This window comes from Haemaphysalis longicornis, unplaced genomic scaffold, assembly GCF_048455015.1.
Source record: "Haemaphysalis longicornis isolate Haplotype H1 unplaced genomic scaffold, Haemaphysalis longicornis Haplotype H1 scaffold_6, whole genome shotgun sequence".
Taxonomy (NCBI): domain Eukaryota; kingdom Metazoa; phylum Arthropoda; class Arachnida; order Ixodida; family Ixodidae; genus Haemaphysalis; species Haemaphysalis longicornis.
The window spans coordinates 55,511,726-55,529,778 of NW_027526407.1; the positions used below are offsets into that span (position 1 = coordinate 55,511,726).

At 47.6% G+C, this 18,053-nt stretch overlaps 1 protein-coding gene across 1 annotated transcript in view; it reads left to right on the forward strand.

Moving 5' to 3' along the window:
- The window catches only part of LOC144142729 (uncharacterized), a 46,415-nt gene that overhangs the window by 468 nt on the left and 27,894 nt on the right, over nt 1-18,053 (forward strand). The window contains exons 3-4 of the mRNA XM_077674405.1: nt 1,719-1,766; nt 15,741-15,808. Coding sequence (XP_077530531.1) covers nt 1,719-1,766; nt 15,741-15,808 — 116 coding nt within the window. The remainder of the gene's footprint in view (nt 1-1,718; nt 1,767-15,740; nt 15,809-18,053) is intronic.

Below are 18,053 nucleotides of genomic sequence, written 5' to 3' on the forward strand. Positions count from 1 at the left end.
CTTCCGTATTAGTGTCCCCCCTTGCCCGAAGCAAGCTAAAAAGGGGCACATCTTTTCGCTGTTTTCTGTGCCGTCCGAACCATCTTGCGTCGAACGACATTGTTTGTGCTTCAGCTGTTCGCTGTCTGCGGTTCGTTGCGGCGTGACTGTGTTGCGGAGGTTGAAATTATGGCGGTCGCTTTTGTCGTAACCCCATCTGATTTCATTCTTTGAGGGCCGAAACTTAATTAAACGCGACATGCAAACAGTTGTGTTTGGTAACAAGAGAGGTCATTGTCGAGGTTTGTTAGTGACGCGTTTTTGTGGGCAGCGTTTTCAATGACATGCGTCTGTGACCTTAAAAAAAACTTCTTGGTGGGCGTGTTGTTTGCGGTCTGAAATCACGGTTACTAACTCAAGTAAACAGAACGCAACAGAGGGCGCAAAATTGTTTGATCTGTTTACTTGTAACCGGGATTTTAGTCTTTCTATTTTGACGTCAGAAAGAGTTGGGATTTACTTTTAACAGCAAATTCGAAATGCTGATACGTGAAGTGGCTCTGCGTAGAAATTACTGCCTTTTTTGTTGAAAATGTGTAAGGGCTTCTGTTCTCTTAATCTGCGCTGTAATTTTTCTCGCGAATTAGCGCTTTTTAGATAGCTTGGCACTTTTTTTGTGCCTCCAGAGAGACCAGAGTAGATTTCCGTTTATTTTTTCCTTACACCGTCGTCCGCTCTTCGTTCAGTATTTTTGGCACCGGTTATGCTGTGTTTAATACGCGACCATGCATCACAGCAGAAGGCTTTGTTTCATTTCCGCGAATAAGCTCAAAGGTGCGGTCTTAAGACATTCAGAGGGCTGGTATTGGGAAATTTGCTTCCTCTGACGTGGTGCTGGGTTGGTGTTGTAGCTGCTGCTTTGTACTGCTGCATGCCTGAGGTTTTGATTGTTTTTACCAAAGTATGGCAGTTCTAAATTTCAGCGCTCCACTACCATGCTATAGCTCACTGCTATTTTGCGTGTGTTATGTTCACAGCCCGAAACATTTCTCTGGGCTGCTGCTTTTTTTATATCTAACGACTAACTACGCCACAGAAACGCGAGGGTCCACTCGCCCCACCTTGTCTTGCACAGCTGGTAAAACGCTTGTCTCTATAACTCGGCTTTCGTACTATTTGACTTGCACACCACCTCTTGCAAGTGGGAAGAAAAGTGCTGTGGCGTTCTGAAGTCCAAGCCCACCCGTTTTGTCTCCAACATGCTTGGAAAGAGTGTTTTGGAAGTGTTCAGATGTTACTAGTTGAAGTTGAATTCGCCCCGTTATAGACAAGCGTTTTACTAACTGTACTGTACTCTTGGACAGCCCTACTGAGGACACCATGGGCCTCGTTTTATTCCTTAAAGGGAAGTCGTGTGGAGCTTCTTCAGTTTAGGATAATCCTTCTTTGTGGGTGACATGATTTGTCTGAACAAAAGGCGGAGGGCATAACAAGCAGCATTTAGTGGGAAAAATTTGCAGCCTGGCTGCGAGGAAAGGGATTTTTGCTTTCCAAGTTTAAATGAATGTTGCGTTGTAGTTATCATCCTTGTCCTTTTAAAAATTTTTGTACCGTTAGATTTCCACAAATGCTGGAGAGCGAATTATTTGCGTGGTTTCATGCTATGAGCTACAAGTTGTCATAAACAGATGCAGAACAAGAGCAATGGTTTCATGTGTTGATGGCTTCCTTGCTCACAGATGCGGAGAGCTGGGAGACCACCGTTTGACGATGTCGACACCAACGTTGTGAGTAGACGAGTGTTTTGTGTTTGCTTCTCCATATTGGTGGGTGCTTTTGAACCATGCACTGGTGCTATTAAAAGGTTGAACTTGTGTTAAAGGAGTACTGACACGAAATTTTTATGTTACGTTTTTTTCGCTGCTATGCGTGCCTACCAGCCCACTAATCATAGAATGACAGATTAGACGGTCGAGCGCAGCGTAAACATTCATTTACGGCGTCGTTTATTCGTGCCAGTTTCGGTTTCGACTGAAAAACGCCGAGCGGCCGCCATGACAGCATGTATAACATGACGTCACCATTCTTGCCGTATCGCTGCCTCTCTGGAAGCGCGAGCGAGCGCACGCGCGCGCCCAGACCGGCCGAGGTTTTCGCCGTCCCCACAGGCCCGGGCAGCATGACGTCAGTCCCAAAACCATGACGTGTACACACGCCCGAGCAGCGCGCGCCAACCACAGCCATCGCGTCGGCTTCGTCACGGGAGCCCCGACGTCGGCAGTTTGGGGCACGTAGCAGATGATGTCATGTCGGCCCGCTCTGGGCTTTCTCGTGCGGGCGAAGATTAAAATGGATTTTAAATATGTTTCGCTGAACGGTTGCTGTTGAAACTTGCTGGGACATATCTCTTGATAAAAAGGAAGCGTTTTACATAGTTATCTCAGCTTTGAAATTTCGTGTCAGTACTCCTTTAAAAAACAGACGTCACATTTTTTTGTTTTTTTTTTACATACAATGTCATATATTGTAGCGTTTTCCTACAGAGAAATCCACTTAACGTTTGTACTCAAAATGATAGAGATTTTGGTTATTGCTCTGAATGTGCTGCAGTGAAAAGTAGCCGCCCTTGCTTACCGCGTCGGCGGCATTTCGGGGCATTATTCCTCCCTTTGGTCCCCTTCCATCTGAGGGATCGCGCTCGACCACATATTTTTTCGGCTCGCGTGTCTTTGCAGAGCTTGTCGACACATATTTATCGTCGTAGTGGCTGTATTGACACTTACAGAAGGCCAAAAAAAGAAATAGCTGCTGCACGATGGCCAAAAAACCGGCCAATGTCGGCCGGTTTTAGGTACAGACCGGCAACCGGCCCGCAGTCTAAAAAACCGGTCGGGTGGCAACGGTACCACTGCTGTGGGTACTGGGCGCACTATGCTTGTTTCAGCTGCACAGCAGCCCGCCGCTTTGGAGTTGTCTTAAACGACACTGGTTGATTGGCGTAAGCGAAGTTGCCTGATGTGAGCCTGTTTGTCAACCACACTGTATGTTTCACAAAATGATTACTTCCTACCATAACAAAAACAAGCCAGGAGCAAATATGGTAAAAAAAAAAAAACCCGCCCGCATCTTCCCACGGGGGGAACTCGAGTAAATGCTTCGCAGAGTGGTGGGGGTATCGCGTGAATGTTGCGTAATTGGGTACGGTTTGGAAATGCTTAATTGTTATTTCGTCTTTATTATTCTTATTGAATGAAGGAGAAGCGAAGGCAAGGAGTGTAAAGTTAGTCTGTCTTTATTGCTTGGTGCCGTCGTTGTATTGGACGGAGAGGATGACTGCTTTGTGGTCGCTAAAGTGCACTGTCAAGGGGTCTTTGAGGAGCGGTTGTGCGATTGCGTAACTGGTGAAGACGTTGCTTCCATCGCATCTACTCGAGTCAAGCAAAGCGTAAAGTCAAGCGAAAGCCAAGCAAAGACGCCCTTGACTGAATTCCGAACGCGTGCTCCGCCGCTTATATACACACCGCCCGCGTTTGAGGGAGAGGAGTACGGGGGAGAGACGCGCATGCGCACACTTCCGTACACAAGCGTGCGAACTTTCCACGCACCCACCACGCCGTTATCACGTGTACACGCCCTGCCGCCGTTACTGTTGAGTGCGACGCAGCGCACGGGTAGCTACGATGCATGCGCGCACAGACGCGCTCCCCCCGCACCGCCGCAGCTGTTGTTGAGAGCGACGGAGCGCACGGGGTACACGCGCTCCTCCCGCACCGCCGCACCTGTTGTTGAGAGCGAGGAGGGTACGGGGGAGAGACGCGCACCTGCGCCTCGACGCTACGCGCATGCGGAGTGAGCGTGTGGACGGCGCCGCTATCAACGACGGAGGATCAGGCGAGCCTAAGAAATGCCCCGCATTTAAAACAGAGAAAAGGCAGACAGTGGTCCGTGGATGAGTATGGTAGCGCCAGCTGGGAGGGCTGACGGTAAGCAAGGCTGCAGAGCCTAATGATGCACTCGAAGTTCGTTTGAATACCCGCCCTTGTGACTTCATGGCAGACGTCACGAAAGCACACGATTTTGAGGGAGAATCGAAATTTTAACCTAAAATGATTAATTTGTCAGCGAATATGGCACCCTCTGCTGCCGGACAAGCACTGGGGGCACTATAAAACACGAAATCTTTCGAATAAAACAAACTTGTACTTTGTCTGCATGGCCCCTTTAAAGGGACCCTGCAACACTTACCATCGACTACTCAGAATGTATTTTGGGGTAAAGTCCATTGTCCCAGCAATCTCCTCCCGCAAGAACTATGAAAATCCGTTCACTATCACCGAAACTACGCGCGATGAAAAATCGCGCATAAATGTTCCCTCTCAACTCAACCGTGGACAACGCGACGAAAGCTGCACACTGTCTCCTGGAGAGGGGGGCGGCGCGCGACGTTCTGTTCGGCGGCCTTTGATATGTCACAGGCCGGGGAGTTTTGTCCTTTTCCCCGCAACGTGGACGGGTTTATTTCCGGTCTGGTGCCACAAAAAAGCAGGCATGGTGGCCTGCTCGCAAGCAAGCGCTCAGGCTGGTAGGGCGTTTTTGTAGCAATGAACGTTTGTTGTCAAGTGGGCCCGTTGAAAGTGGAGTATTTAGTTTGTCACTCAAACTCCGCACACACTCAAAACAAAAGAAACACCAAAAGCATGCGGACAGGTTCAGACATAGAAGAGGTTGATACACAGCGCCGACGACGGCGGATCGTCACAGGAAATGCCAGAATTTAGCCGCGAAGTTGACCAGCGACAGCCAATAGGACAGCCAGCACAGCCATGGCCCGATTGACGTCGCAGAGGCCATGCCAGGGGGGCATAATGCAGAGAATTGAAGAGAGCACGGTTGGTTTTTCCGCGTCTTTTTTTACTTGCACTGCACGAAGACTGTTGCAGGGTCCCTTTAAAGGGGCCATGAACATAGAGTACCAGTTTGGCTCATTGAAATGATTGCCTTGGTCTGATAGCAACACCAATTTTGTTGCGAACTTCGAGCGAATAATCGAAATAAAAAAGAAAACAAGTGAAACACTGGTACCTGGTACTGGTACTGGTACTCGGTGTGGTGGCTCAGTGGCTGAGGTGTAGTACCGCTGAGCCCAAAGACGTGGGTTCGACTCCCAGCTGGAGTGTTTACTTTTCCGATGGATATGAAAAGAAAAAATGCCTGTATCTGGATTGTGGTGCACGTTAAAGATCCCCGGGTGGTTGAAATTAATCTGGAGCCCTCCGGTCGAGTGCGCCTCACAGCACAGGCGTAGCTTTGGCGCGAAAAACATACAAAATTAGACTTTCTACTTTCTAGCCACTTTCTAGCAGGTTCTCTATGACTTTCCCCTACGTTGTCACTGTAGCACAAAATTTGAAAGTTTTCCAGCGCTTCTTGCATTCTTGCGGTTAGAAAAACGTCTTGTGGCTGGAATGGAGTTGAATGCGTTACTGAAAGCCACTTCTTTAAAGTTGAACAAGGTTGTACGTTGTTATTGTAGTCCCTGCAAGCCTGCTTACTGGCATTATTGCACTGCGGGGAAGAACAAGGTTGTGCTTTTCAGGCGATTAATTAAAAATGTTGTGTAGCGCTTTTTGGACCGTGCTTGGCTTTAGGGTTTTTTAACGTTTCGAGGTATTGCAATGATGCAAGTTCTTCCATGGTCAGCGTGAGGTGACGAGTGCTTCTTACAGTTGCAGAATGACAGTGTCTCTGAAACCTTGCAACTTCCGCAAGCGTTTGATGTAAGTCCACCAAACGGTCCCACAAGTCCTTAATCCTTTCGTGACTGTGGGAAAATTGACCGATTTTTTTAGGGGTCCAAGAAACTTTTTTTTTTTCTGCTAAAAAAATTGGTAAGGCACTAATTACAGTAATGCAAAATGCAGATTATGTAATGGCCTTTCCAATAACACCAGTTTTTTCAAATGTTTTCATACATCGTAGTTCTGAAAAAAAAATATCAAAATAAAAATTTTCTGCAAGTTATTGAAGAAACTGATAAAAAAGGAGTTGTGCATAACAAGCCACTGATAGCAGAAAAAAGTCAGAATACACATTTTGTAGGGAAACATTTCAAAAACACACCCTGGAAAAAATATCGACTTGCGCGAAACAGTTTGTCAGATATAAAAAAAATGTTATCCTGCGTGGTGCCCATGTCATGCGGTGAAGCCCAACCTTCATTTCAAAATGTGCAATTTCGGGTGGTTCCGTGGAAGAAATCTGATGGTTTCACATTATCGGAGGCACCATTTTGCCCCCATGTAACGTAAAAATATCTTGTCAATGAGCGACTTTGCATTTATGGCCAGCGCAGTATTCGGGACAAGCACGCGATGCGGAAAAACGTGCATGAAGTCGAAAACGGAACTCCGTGGTTGATGCTTGTGGACGTTCACTGTCAATTATCTCTCAAAACATAAGGTTGCGCTCTATTATCATCTTCTGTTTCGCTATAGTAGCCTTGAGGTGCGATGCGCAAGAATCGTGCCCTGCAAACTTTGGCCAAGTAGCTGTTGCATGATGAAAAAGATCAGCACTTCGAGCCTCCTGCATTGCAGCGCCACCTAACATGTTTGAAATTGGCTAAAGCGTTGCGCCTCTGAGCACGAGGTCGCGGGTTCGATTCCCGGCTGCGGCGGCCGCTTTTCTGATGGAGGCGAAAAGCAAAAACGCCCGTGTGTACGAGACTTCGGCGCACGTGAAAGATCCCCAGGTGGTCAAAATTAATCCGGAGCCCTCCACTACGGTGCACCTCATTGCCTGCGTTGCGTCGGCGCGTTAAACCCTACAAATCATAACATGTTTGAAATGAAACAGTACAAAACTTGTTGGAGACTCCGTCCGAATAGACAGTTCAACTAAGCAGCAACACTAGACACCCGGATATACCCTCGCATGGAAACGAAGCTGGCAGCCGAACAGCCGGCGTTGTGTAAACTCTGTGGTGTGTAAGGCTGGTTTGAAGCGTTCTTCTCGTGGGAACAGACACCTGGTGACTGGGTGTTATCTTTTGACTTCCATCGGAAGTTCTTACCGCAGAAATCGGGTTAGGGTTGGGTGAAACCAGGAGCGGCATGTTTTTTTTTGAGGATCTGTTGCGGATACAGGTAGGCTAGAAGTTGAGTAACTGCATAGTGGCGTCAAATATGAATTTTGCGATGCAGGAACAAAACCGAAACGGTTATAAACTGCTCTTGAATGGTCCTGTGGTAAGAACTAAAGCGTGACCTAAACCAACCTGCACAAACGCAATGAAACTGCCTAAAATCATAAAGACCCTGTGTAAGCAGGCACTGCTTGACGTTTGCAGCCGATTTCAGGGATTATTACTGTCAGTAGAAACCTGATGATTGAAAATCATTTTCTGATTTACCATTCGTGCTCGGATAACAAAAACCAAGCGCTGATGCAGAGTAATTCCGAGTGGCACGCATTCTTCTTTGGTAGCAGTGACGCGCAATGCGCAAGCCTTTTTTTGCCACACCCAGGTGATGCAAACGCGTGTCAAAAATCGCGTTGTTGTTGCAAAAATGGAAATAAAACTGATTTTGAAAGGGCGTTTTCTGAGCCAACTCCAAATAGCTTTACTTGTTCCAGCAACACTTGGAATGCTACGAAAACGGGCTCCCAAGGTATTGAGCGATTTTGAATAAGCGCGGTAATGGAAGAGTTAAAGGGACACCGAAGTTATCTTGTAAACATTGCGGAATTACAAGTGGAAATTGTCGTCTGGAATCTCTAGGCCATGTTCCGACCACTCTCGCTGTATTTACGCGACTTCATTCCGTAAAAAAAATCGATTTGAAAATGCCATCCTCCTCTCTGCACCCCCATTGCTGATTTCCTGACCTTTTGTATAACATCAAAACAAGATGGCTTGGCTTGACTTGCGCTACTGCACGGCTCGCCAACCCTCCAACCGAATCAGGCTGCCCAGCGTTTAGTCTGCCGGCGACTGGCGGGTGGTTGCGATTCATTAGCTTAGTTGAAACTAAGCCACGACACGTTTGTGCCTGGAAGAGTGTGCCTTTAGTTTGTTAATTCATGGAACGTATGTAGCTTTAAAGGGGCACTGACACAAAATTTTGAAGGCGACATAACGTCGGAGATAGATTGGTGGGAACACATATACATCATCTGCAAAATATCAGCGGCGAATACAGCCTAGAACATATTTAAAATCAATTTTGAAGTGTGCGAAACGCAACCGAGCAGCCAGCAGAGGACCACGCGCAATTGTAAATAAACAACATCCAAACACGTCACGAATTTGTGTTTGCCGCTTCCGCACTACCGGCGTTTTACGCGGGCTCGCCCGGCTCGCCGCTCCAATCGGAGGGCCGGAGGGCGGAGCTTCTGCTCTCGAGAACGAACGACCCGATCGTTGGCGGCGGAGGCGCCGTGATTTCGTCAGCTAATCGGGCAGCTGGCCCCGACCAAAGTTCTACAGCGATTCCAGGCACTCTGTTTCTATTACTGTTTATTACCATTGGATGCGAAAACGCGCCGGAGGCACGAAAAGCCCACTGAGCTAGCCGCACGGTCGCTGTGCAGGCGGCGGCCACGGCCGCGAAGTGGCCCAGGCCGGCGCAGGTAGTTCGAGTGATAGCTTGTTACCGCTGCACGAAATTGTCCCCAAGTCCCGACCATAGTGGCTTAAATGAGAAAGGAGTTAATGATGCGATGGCGGGTTGCATTAAAAATTGTCATCTGCACCGCTTACGAGAGCGGCACTCGAATATCCGCCGCAGTGCTGAGCCGAACACATCTGTAGGCGGACCTGTAGGCAGACCGGCCGGCTGCTCCCAGCGCGCGTCTTGCCACCCACCGCCTCGAGCGTCGCGCGTCGTTCTTTAGCCGCGGTAGCGTTTGCACTCGCAGCGCCTGCGTCACATCCACGGTCGCTTTTTAATTAAGCGCCTCACGAGATCAGTACGTGGGGGCATTCGCAGAAACTGCCGTCGATGCGGATTCGACAGTGCTACGGCGGCTCTGCTCTGTGATATCCCTCCGACGGTCACGTGGTCAGCTTTGTTCACACAAAATCCACAAAATCCATCGTTTCGCGGCACTCGCTGAAACCGAAACTGCGACTGGCCGCATTTAAAATCCCTCTAATTAAACAACCGTCGCACGCTGAAGCAAATGAGGTTTCTACAGGTTATAAGTAGGTCACTAGCTACTTATCGCAACGAAAAAAACAAGATGCTAAATTTTTGTGTCAGTGCCCCTTTAAGTACAAGTAGCTCCGCACAAGCGCTCGTGCGACGCTATTATGCTAGTAGAAAAATCTAAGGCCAATTGAACACGGGAGGAGAGTCAGCGAAGTTAATATAGGTGCTAAGGAATTAAAAGCAAACGAAACTTTTATCGTAGAGCGTAAAACCAAGGTTCGGTAAGCACTTCTTGCTCTGGGTGAACTAGTGCAGTGGTCAGCAGCATGGCCAGACATCTGCGAACACTATTCCATCCAAGGAGTGGAGTTGGTAGTGGTTAGATTTGTGGGAATTTGAAAGACACTTACTGCAAGAGCATTATTCAAGAAATAGTCACCTAAGCTGATGGGAATGCTGAAACTATATAAAAATGAAACAGGTCTGGAGCCTTAGGTGCATTATTTTGCAGTTTGCAAGTTCAAATCCCGGGTAGCGCATGTTTTTTTTTTTTTTTTTTGAAGTTGATTTATTTGTTTTGGGGCAATGTTTTCTATGAGAGCTTGCTTCTGGGCTAGTTGGTACATTACTACTTATAAAACACTGTGCTAATTGGCATTGACAAAGACGAACGACGGGGGAACGTATGTGCTTTCGTTTGTGTGCGTCTTGTGTTCCGCCGTCCTTTGTCTTCGTCAGTGTCAATTTAGCGCAGTGTTTTATAAGTAGTAATGTTTTCTATACTGAATTCACCATTTTTTCCTTGTAACGTTCGTTGCTCTATGAGCGAGTTTGGAGAACATGTGCAGACTCCCTGACACGCTGGCGGGTGTTGCCATAAGCACAGGCTGCTGCTGAGCAGAGTGCCAAAACAGCCGACCCTTGACCTAGATCGACTTGACCTGGAGCTTGCCTGGAAGCTCCAATTGGCCATAATTGGGGAAATGCGCATCGCGTTTCAGCGTCTGCGGTCGCACAGAGGGGGTTCACCTACTACTGCATATGCCTTGGCTAGTGATTGTTGCGATTCCAAGCCGTGCTGGCAGGCTTATCTGACACATTTTACAGCCAGCAACATGGCAGAAGCGCGGTATGCCGATTACTGAGATATCGAGAATGCCAAGCCAATGATAACATTGGATGCCAATCATGTTGATTCACAGAACCGAAACCGAAACTTATTTGAATGCTACACTCGGTGACAACTTAAGAACGGCACCGGAGAAGTTGCCGTTGTGCCTTATCACCATAGCCGGATGTTTCTCCGCGCAACGCTAGTAGGGCTTTACTGGGAATATTTTAATCATGGCGTGAGCCGTTCGCGTGATTTTTTGGGCTTAATGTGCTTATAAACGACTCCAGCGACGACAAACAAACTGCGTGAGACAAGGCAGACGATATCACACGTTCATAGCAAACCCCTTTCAAAACGCGCGCGCACTGACGTCACGGGTCTGGCGCTTTGGTGGAGTGATACACTACATGAGGTGGTGCCGTTCTTGAGTTGTAACCGAGTATAATCTTGGACATCATCCAATCACATCTCCATCTCATATGCGCGTCACGGTTGTTGTCGCAGCCGCCGCAAATGTCGCATGGTATTTCTTCTTCTTTCAGGCTTTATAAAATACTGCTTTTTTAACCCTTTTGGCCATGGCGTCGTCATTTGACGACACAACACATAATATTCTCTGTTGCCTTAAGAACAAAATGAAAACGTAGTTTTCTGTGCGGGAGTTGTTCAAGGGTGCCTCTTGCGATAGACATCACCATTGTTGGGTTTGCGCGGAACTGGACAATATAAAACACAAGAAGCTTCAATGACGACGAAGCGGGCAACGAAACAGAAATTCCGGTTTCTCAAAATGTCTATAAATCTTTAAATTCTTGCATTACCAGCTTTATATTTTATCTGTAAGATCTGGATGTCATAGGTTTTACGACAAAAAGAAAAAAATTCTTTTTTACAGGAAAGAGCAATTTTAGTTGCCTAATGACCCATTTAATTATCGTGCCTGTAAATAAATGAATACTTGCAGTATTAGCGTATTTATTTATTTCTGTCCTTCTGAGGTGCAAAGCTGTACAAAAACATGCAGAAAAACAATTTCCACTTGAAATAAAAAAATCAGGGCGTAAAGGGTTTACTGGATAAATGATAAAAACTTTGTTTATTTCAGCCAGTCTATGCAATGCAGATGAAAACAGAAATTCGCTTCAGTGTCCCTTTAAGGATTTTGAACGTTGCAAGGTATTGTAACGCTGAAAGGTCTTTCGGTATGAGCATGAGATAACAGATGCTTCCTACAGTTGCAGAATGACGGGTTCCCTGTAGCCTTGCAACTTGAGGAAGTGTTTGACGTAAGTCTGCCAAATGGTCTCACCAGTGCTTAAGGTGGCTCCATTTGCTGCGTTGTTTTGCGGAATTATTTTAGGAAAAACTGTCCCATGGTTCTTAGGATATACTGGCATACACGGAATGCAATGGGTGTTTGGCTTTTCTTAAGGGGCGCTGACACAAAAATTTTGCGTCTTGTTTTTTTTGTTGCGATACGTAGCTAGTGACCTACTTACAACCTGTAGAAACCTCATTTGCTTCAGCGTGCGACGGTTGTTTAATTAGAGGCATTTTCAATGCGGCCATTCGCAGTTTTGGTTTCAGCGAGTGCCGCGAAGCTATGGATTTTGTGGATTTTGTGTGAACAAAGCTGACCACGTGACCGTCGGAGGGATATCACAGAGCAGAGCCGCCGTAGCACTGTCGAATCCGCATCGACGGCAGTTTCTGCGAATGCCCCCACGTACTGATCTCGTGAGGCACTTAATTAAAAAGCGACCGTGGATGTGACGCAGCCGCTGCGAGTGCAAATGCTACCGCGGCTAAAGAACGACGCGCGATGCTCGAGACGGTGGGTGGCAAGACGCGCGCTGGGAGCAGCCGGCCGGTCTGCCTACAGGTCCGCCTACAGATGTGTTCGGCTTAGCACTGCGGCGGATATTCGAGTGCCGCTCTCATAAGTGGTGCAGATGACAATTTTTAATGCAACCCGCCATGGCGTCATTAACTCCTTTCTCATGTAAGCCACCATGGTCGGGACTTGGGGACAATTTCGTGCAGCGGTAACAAGCTATCACTCGAGCTACGTGCGCTGGCCTGGGCCACTTCGCGGCCGTGGCCGCCGCCTGCACAGTGACCGTGCGGCTAGCTCAGTGAGCTTTTCGTGCCTCCGGCGCATTTTCGCATCCAATGGTAATAAACAGTAATAGAAGCAGAGTGCCTGGAATCGCTGTAGAACTTTGGTCGCGGCCAGCTGCCCGATGAGCTGACGAAATCACGGCGCCTCCGCCGCCAACAATCGGGTCGTTCGTTCTCGAGAGCAGAAGCTCCGCCCTCCGGCCCTCCGATTGGAGCGGCGAGCCGGGCGAGCCGGTGAAAAACGCCGGCAGTGCGGAAGCGGCAAACACAAACTCGTGACGTGTTTGGACGTTGTTTATTTACACAATATCCTCGGGATGTCGATTGCGCGTGGTCCTCTGCTGGCTGCTCGGTTGCGTTTCGCACACTTTAAAATTGATTTTAGATATGTTCTAGTCTGTATTCGCCGCTGATATTTTGCAGATGATGTAAATGTGTTCCCACCAATCTATCTCCGAAGCTATCTCGCCTTCAAAATTTTGTGTCAGTGCCCCTTTAAGAGGTTTGGCTTTTCTTAAGATTTCTTAAGAGGGCATGTTGCCACTAGCATCGATTGAACTTCGAGCCATGGAAACGTACAAAAAATATGAGCGTGAGGAGACACAACAGTGGCGCCACTTCTCTCTTGTTGATTCCCTGGGTGGACAAAAATTTCCTCTTTTACATTTCAAAGCGCAGCGCCCCTTTTACAAAGGGGCGCTGCGCTTGCCGCTGTCGGCTGGGTACGCGGCTACAGAGGGTGAGGGGAACTTATCGCGCCAGCCATACTGTGAAAGGAAGCGCGATAAGTTCCTCTTACCCTCTCTAGCCACGTAACCAGCCGACAGCGGCAAGCAAAGCGCTCCTGCTTGGCCGCGCACCTGCTCTGGCCACAGTCGACCTGGCCCACAAAATTTTGACAAAGACTGTACCTGCCTTATACCCCTGTCATACGCGCCAACCTAATGTCATTTTAGACGAATGAGATTCGTTTCAAATGACATTCGTCTGCTGTCACACGGGCTCAGTCTAATGACATTCGCTGCGAATGACATTCGGTACCGAATGAGTCCAGAGAACTCATTCGACTGTGAATTCGGACCAACTGCGTACTCTCAACAGCAGAAGACCAGAAAAAAATATCTTTAAAAAAATAAGAAACTTATTGTTTTCACTTTTTATTTGATATTGCCTGTTTTAAAAGCTTTCGCTTGCTTTATTGAGCACTTTGAATGAATTACTTCCGCTTTCAGTGTGACCGCATGGGTTCCCGGCTTTTCCAACTTTCAACCATTTCAACATGCCTGCCGTCGGCATGGGGACGGAAAATGCGCGCGCCCGCAATGCCGCGGGAAACCCAAACGAACGCACGGAATGGTCCGAGAGCGAGACGTTCGCTCGGCGACAGCCTTTTTCAGGTCGCTCATCGCGGCGGCGTCCCCGCGCGCCGCCATGTTTGTGGACAAATTGCGGTATGGATCATGGCGGATCTGCTTGTTATTTGTCTTGGCTTCGTATGACTTATTGCAACAAATTACGGCCTAAAAAGAGTGCGCATAACGCATGCTAAAGCATTTTAGATAGTTTTCTCAAAGTATAAACGCTTATCTGGATTACATCATCATTCCATGCAATTTCGAGTGCGCCAAGTATACTACCGATTGCCATTGACATCACATGTGAATGACATTTGGTTTGTTCGTGTAGCACCTATGCAGAAAACGAATGTCATTTGAAACGAATCTCATTCGTCTAAAATGACATTAGGTTGGCGCGTGTGACAGGGGTATTAGTGGCACAGGGGCTAATACCTGTGACACACGGCAACGCTAGATCTCCTTTAAACTAAACCCCTTTTGCCACGCCAAAAGACATTTTGTGGAAAGGAGTGGCGCTCCTGACACACAGCAACCCCCGAGCTCCTTCACGTAGTTGCTGTAACTGACACATCAATAAAGTGGCGCTAGCAGTTCTGTGGAAAAAGCATGCACGATAACAAAAATAAAGTGGGGCTAATAGACCTTTTTTATTATTTTAAATAGGAACTGTGCGTTTTATTGTTGTTTAGAAAGAATAAATGGGTAATTTCACATATTTGTATTAAACAGCAGCGATGGAGTGCTTTTTTTTTAGCCTTTTTAGCCTATGTTCCGTGCCTAATCTGGCAACAGTGGGCAGATGTTTACAGAAATACATTACGATTGGGCTTGTTTGGTGCAGTTTATTTCATTGCAGTTTTAACAATTTATGAAAGTATTATGAAATCGCATTTGGTCTCACTAATTTCTGGGAAGCTTATGATTTGCAAGCGCCTGCTTACGAGGCTGCGCCTCTAGCTGCTCCTTTTCGTGCGGGAAAGGAGATAGGCGAACACCCCTTACGAAAAATGCCCGTTTCGGTGAAGGAGATTCTCCTTTGTCGTGTGTCACCGAGGCGAACGCCGTTTAGGTAGCAGTCCTTCTCTGCAAAGGCCTTTTAGGCGCCCGTGTGTCAGGGGTATAAGGCATTGTGCTGCTGAGCCCAAGGACCTGGGTTTGATTCGCGACCGTGGCAGCTGCTTTTCTGATCGAGGCCAAAGCAAAAATGCCCCTTGTGTCGAGACTTAAGCGCACGTTAAACAATCCCCCGGTGGCCAACATTAATCTGGACCTCTACCTTATTGCCCAGGTGTAGCTTTGCCTTTCAGAGGCCCAAAATCTAATCTAATCTAACCTTTCGGGGTGGGGCTTGAGCATGTGAGGGAGCACCCCATCTGATTTGCGCCACCTCCACCCGGTCACTTCTTTTCCCACTCCTTTTTTATTTCTACGCCAGCTTTCAGGTGTTAGCGTGGCAGCTGCTTCGAGATGCTGCCCTCCACACTGTGTGGATGTGCAGCTATGATTGTGGGTTGGCTCAGCAGCTGCGGCAAGTCGTGGTGTGCAGCAAAAGTAATGGCAGCATCTCCACTTCGTGGATGATGGCGAGGATGCAGAGTATGGGGACTCGAAATGACATTCGATTTGAGCCGTGAGTTGTACCTTGATTATTCCCTAAATGAAACTGCAACTCACGGCTCAAATTGAATTTTGCTCGATTTTCGCTTGATGGTGGTGTGCGCACGGATGGACGCGGACGGACATTGGGAGGTCCTAAGGTACTCCGCACCGTTACAGGCGAGGGAGTAAGCCGTTTGACTCTCGGGTACTAACTCACGGTCGTAGCCCAATGGGTAAGACGACTGACACTAACTCTGTCTACTCTACCAGACACAAGCTCAAATCCTGCCGGTGCCCGTGCGATTTTTTGCGATTGTAAATGCGATGCGCACGTACGCGAACGGACATTGCACGGTCCTAAGGTACTCCGCCCCTAAAAGTAATGGCCTGTCCCCTTCGTGTATTCCTGCCGTGTAGACGGGTGACGTGACCGAGCGACGACGGCAGTCCAAGAGGGTCAGCTTCTCCGACACGAACCAAATCAAGTAAGTCTCTCTTTCTCTCTCTCTCTCTCCATCCTCTGCCTCATTTAGCCTTCCTACCGCCAGAGATTCAGATGACTTATGAAAACTGGCCTCGCGTTCTAACAGCGGGGAAAGAAGTTTTAACTGCTGTGATGATGCGGGCTGTGCTGAGATGCTGAAGAACTTTTAGAGGCAGAAACATTGCTCTGTCTTCTCTGCATATTAGCTGATCATGGGATGGTCAGTCAAACGCCATGAAGTTTTTGACATAAAGCTGGCATTGCAGGAAAAAAAGATTAGCTAGAGCGTTGTTGGCCTTTGGTTTGCTGGCTACATTTTGGTATTATGCACAGTCTAACCTGTGGATGTCGAACTGATGTCGTCGTCGTCATCACCAGCCTGTCTACGCCCACTGCAGGGCAAAGGCCTCTCCCATTAATCTCCAATTATCCCGGTCCTGTGCTAACTGCGACCAATTTATCCCCGCAAACTTCTTGATCTCATCTGCCCACCTAACTTTCTGCTGCCCCCTGCCATGCTTGCCTTCCCTAGGGATCCACTCTGTTACCCTTAATGACCAACGGTTATCTTGCCTGCACATTACATGCTCTGCCCACGTCCATTTCTTCTTCTTAATTTCCACCAGTATGTCCTTAACACGCATTTGTTCCCTGATCCACTCCGCTCTCTTCTTGTCCCCTAATGTTACACCTATCATCTTCCGTTCCATTGCGCGCTGAGTCGTTCTCAATTTAAGTTGAACCCTCTTAGTGAGCCTCCAAGTTTCTGCCCCATAGGTGAGTACCGGTAAGACGCAGCTGTCATACACTTTCTTCTTCAGGGACAATGGTAGGCTGCCATTCGTTATCTGAGAATGCCTGCCGTATGCACTTCACCCCATTCTTATCCTTCTAATTATCTCTGCCTCATGGTTGGGATCCGGAGTCACAACTTGGCCCAAGTACGAACTGATATCCTTGTACTTTATTCGGTAAATCAATTTAAAAAAAGCTGCATCCTCATTGCCGATTTCCTGTGATGTTTTGTATGATGTCAGCACGAGGTGACGAGTGGTTCTTACATTTGCAGTGTGACGAGCTCTTATAAACCTCGCTACTTCAGCAAGGGCTTGACGTAAGTCCACCAAATGGTCCCGCAAGTCCTTAACTCTTTCGTGACCTCGGGAAAATTGACCCTGATGAAGCTTATTAGAGCGTACTCTTGCTGAAAGGAAGGTGACATCTCCAGACATAGTGGTTGACGTGGGATTTTCCAATTTTTTTTTCCAATTGTATGAGCGGTGTCATTTTGCAGTGCTGTGCCGCGGAAGAGAGGTCATCGCGTCGTGCTCCCGAGGTTTTGTTGCACAGGTCGACCGAAAGAGGGGATTTTGTTCTCGTTGCAAGGGTTGAAGTAACGTTCCATGTACTTTTTTCATATGTGTGATCTAAAACTTCCTTGGCTTCACGTGTCTTCGAAGCGTGAGGTGTTGCAAACTAACGCCCTGGTGTGTGTGCCATCAGCGCGCAGTCACCTCCAAAGTCTCTAATGCTGGTAAAAACATGATTTCGACTTTAGGCTTGCTTGTAAGCCTCATTCCTTAGGTACCCATCTTGAGTAGATTAGCTCATAATGAGCACCATTTTTAACGTCAAAACTTGACTTAGACCCCAAGCTAATACGTCTCATCTCTAAAATAATGAATTCTGAGTAGATTAGTTTTTAGTAGGCACAGTTTTCAAGATTAGGATTCAAAAGTGCGTGCAGGTATGTATGCGTCTTTCTGAGGGATGTCTGCCATCTGTGCTCAAGGGAAATGAAACTTCCTCAAACCTTTCACCTTAACTGTGCGTCTCTCGGTGTCCTGGGCTTTGAAAAAGCGTTGCTCGTCATTGACCGTCAGAGTGGAACATCGGCTCGTGATTTTTTGACGAGAATAGTTTGTGACGTCATGTGCGTTGACAGTGACAGTGTGTCCTTCGAGGTGTTCAATTGTCTCAATTGCTCAATTGTCAATTAACACTGCTTGGAGGTTAGGTGAATATTTGTCGGAGTCCTCTGCCAGTGGGTCACGACAGGTGTGCGCGAAGGGCAGTGCGCATCAAAACATTTCTTACATGTGTAGGGACGGTAATGTTGAATACTTGCTAGTGCAAGCTCCGTTGCACGAGTGTATGTACTTCAAATTTCCAAGCCAATGCAACGCGTGGGGGTCTGTTTCCGCCTGGAATGTTCTACCGTAGAAATATGAGGGGAATTTAGAAAT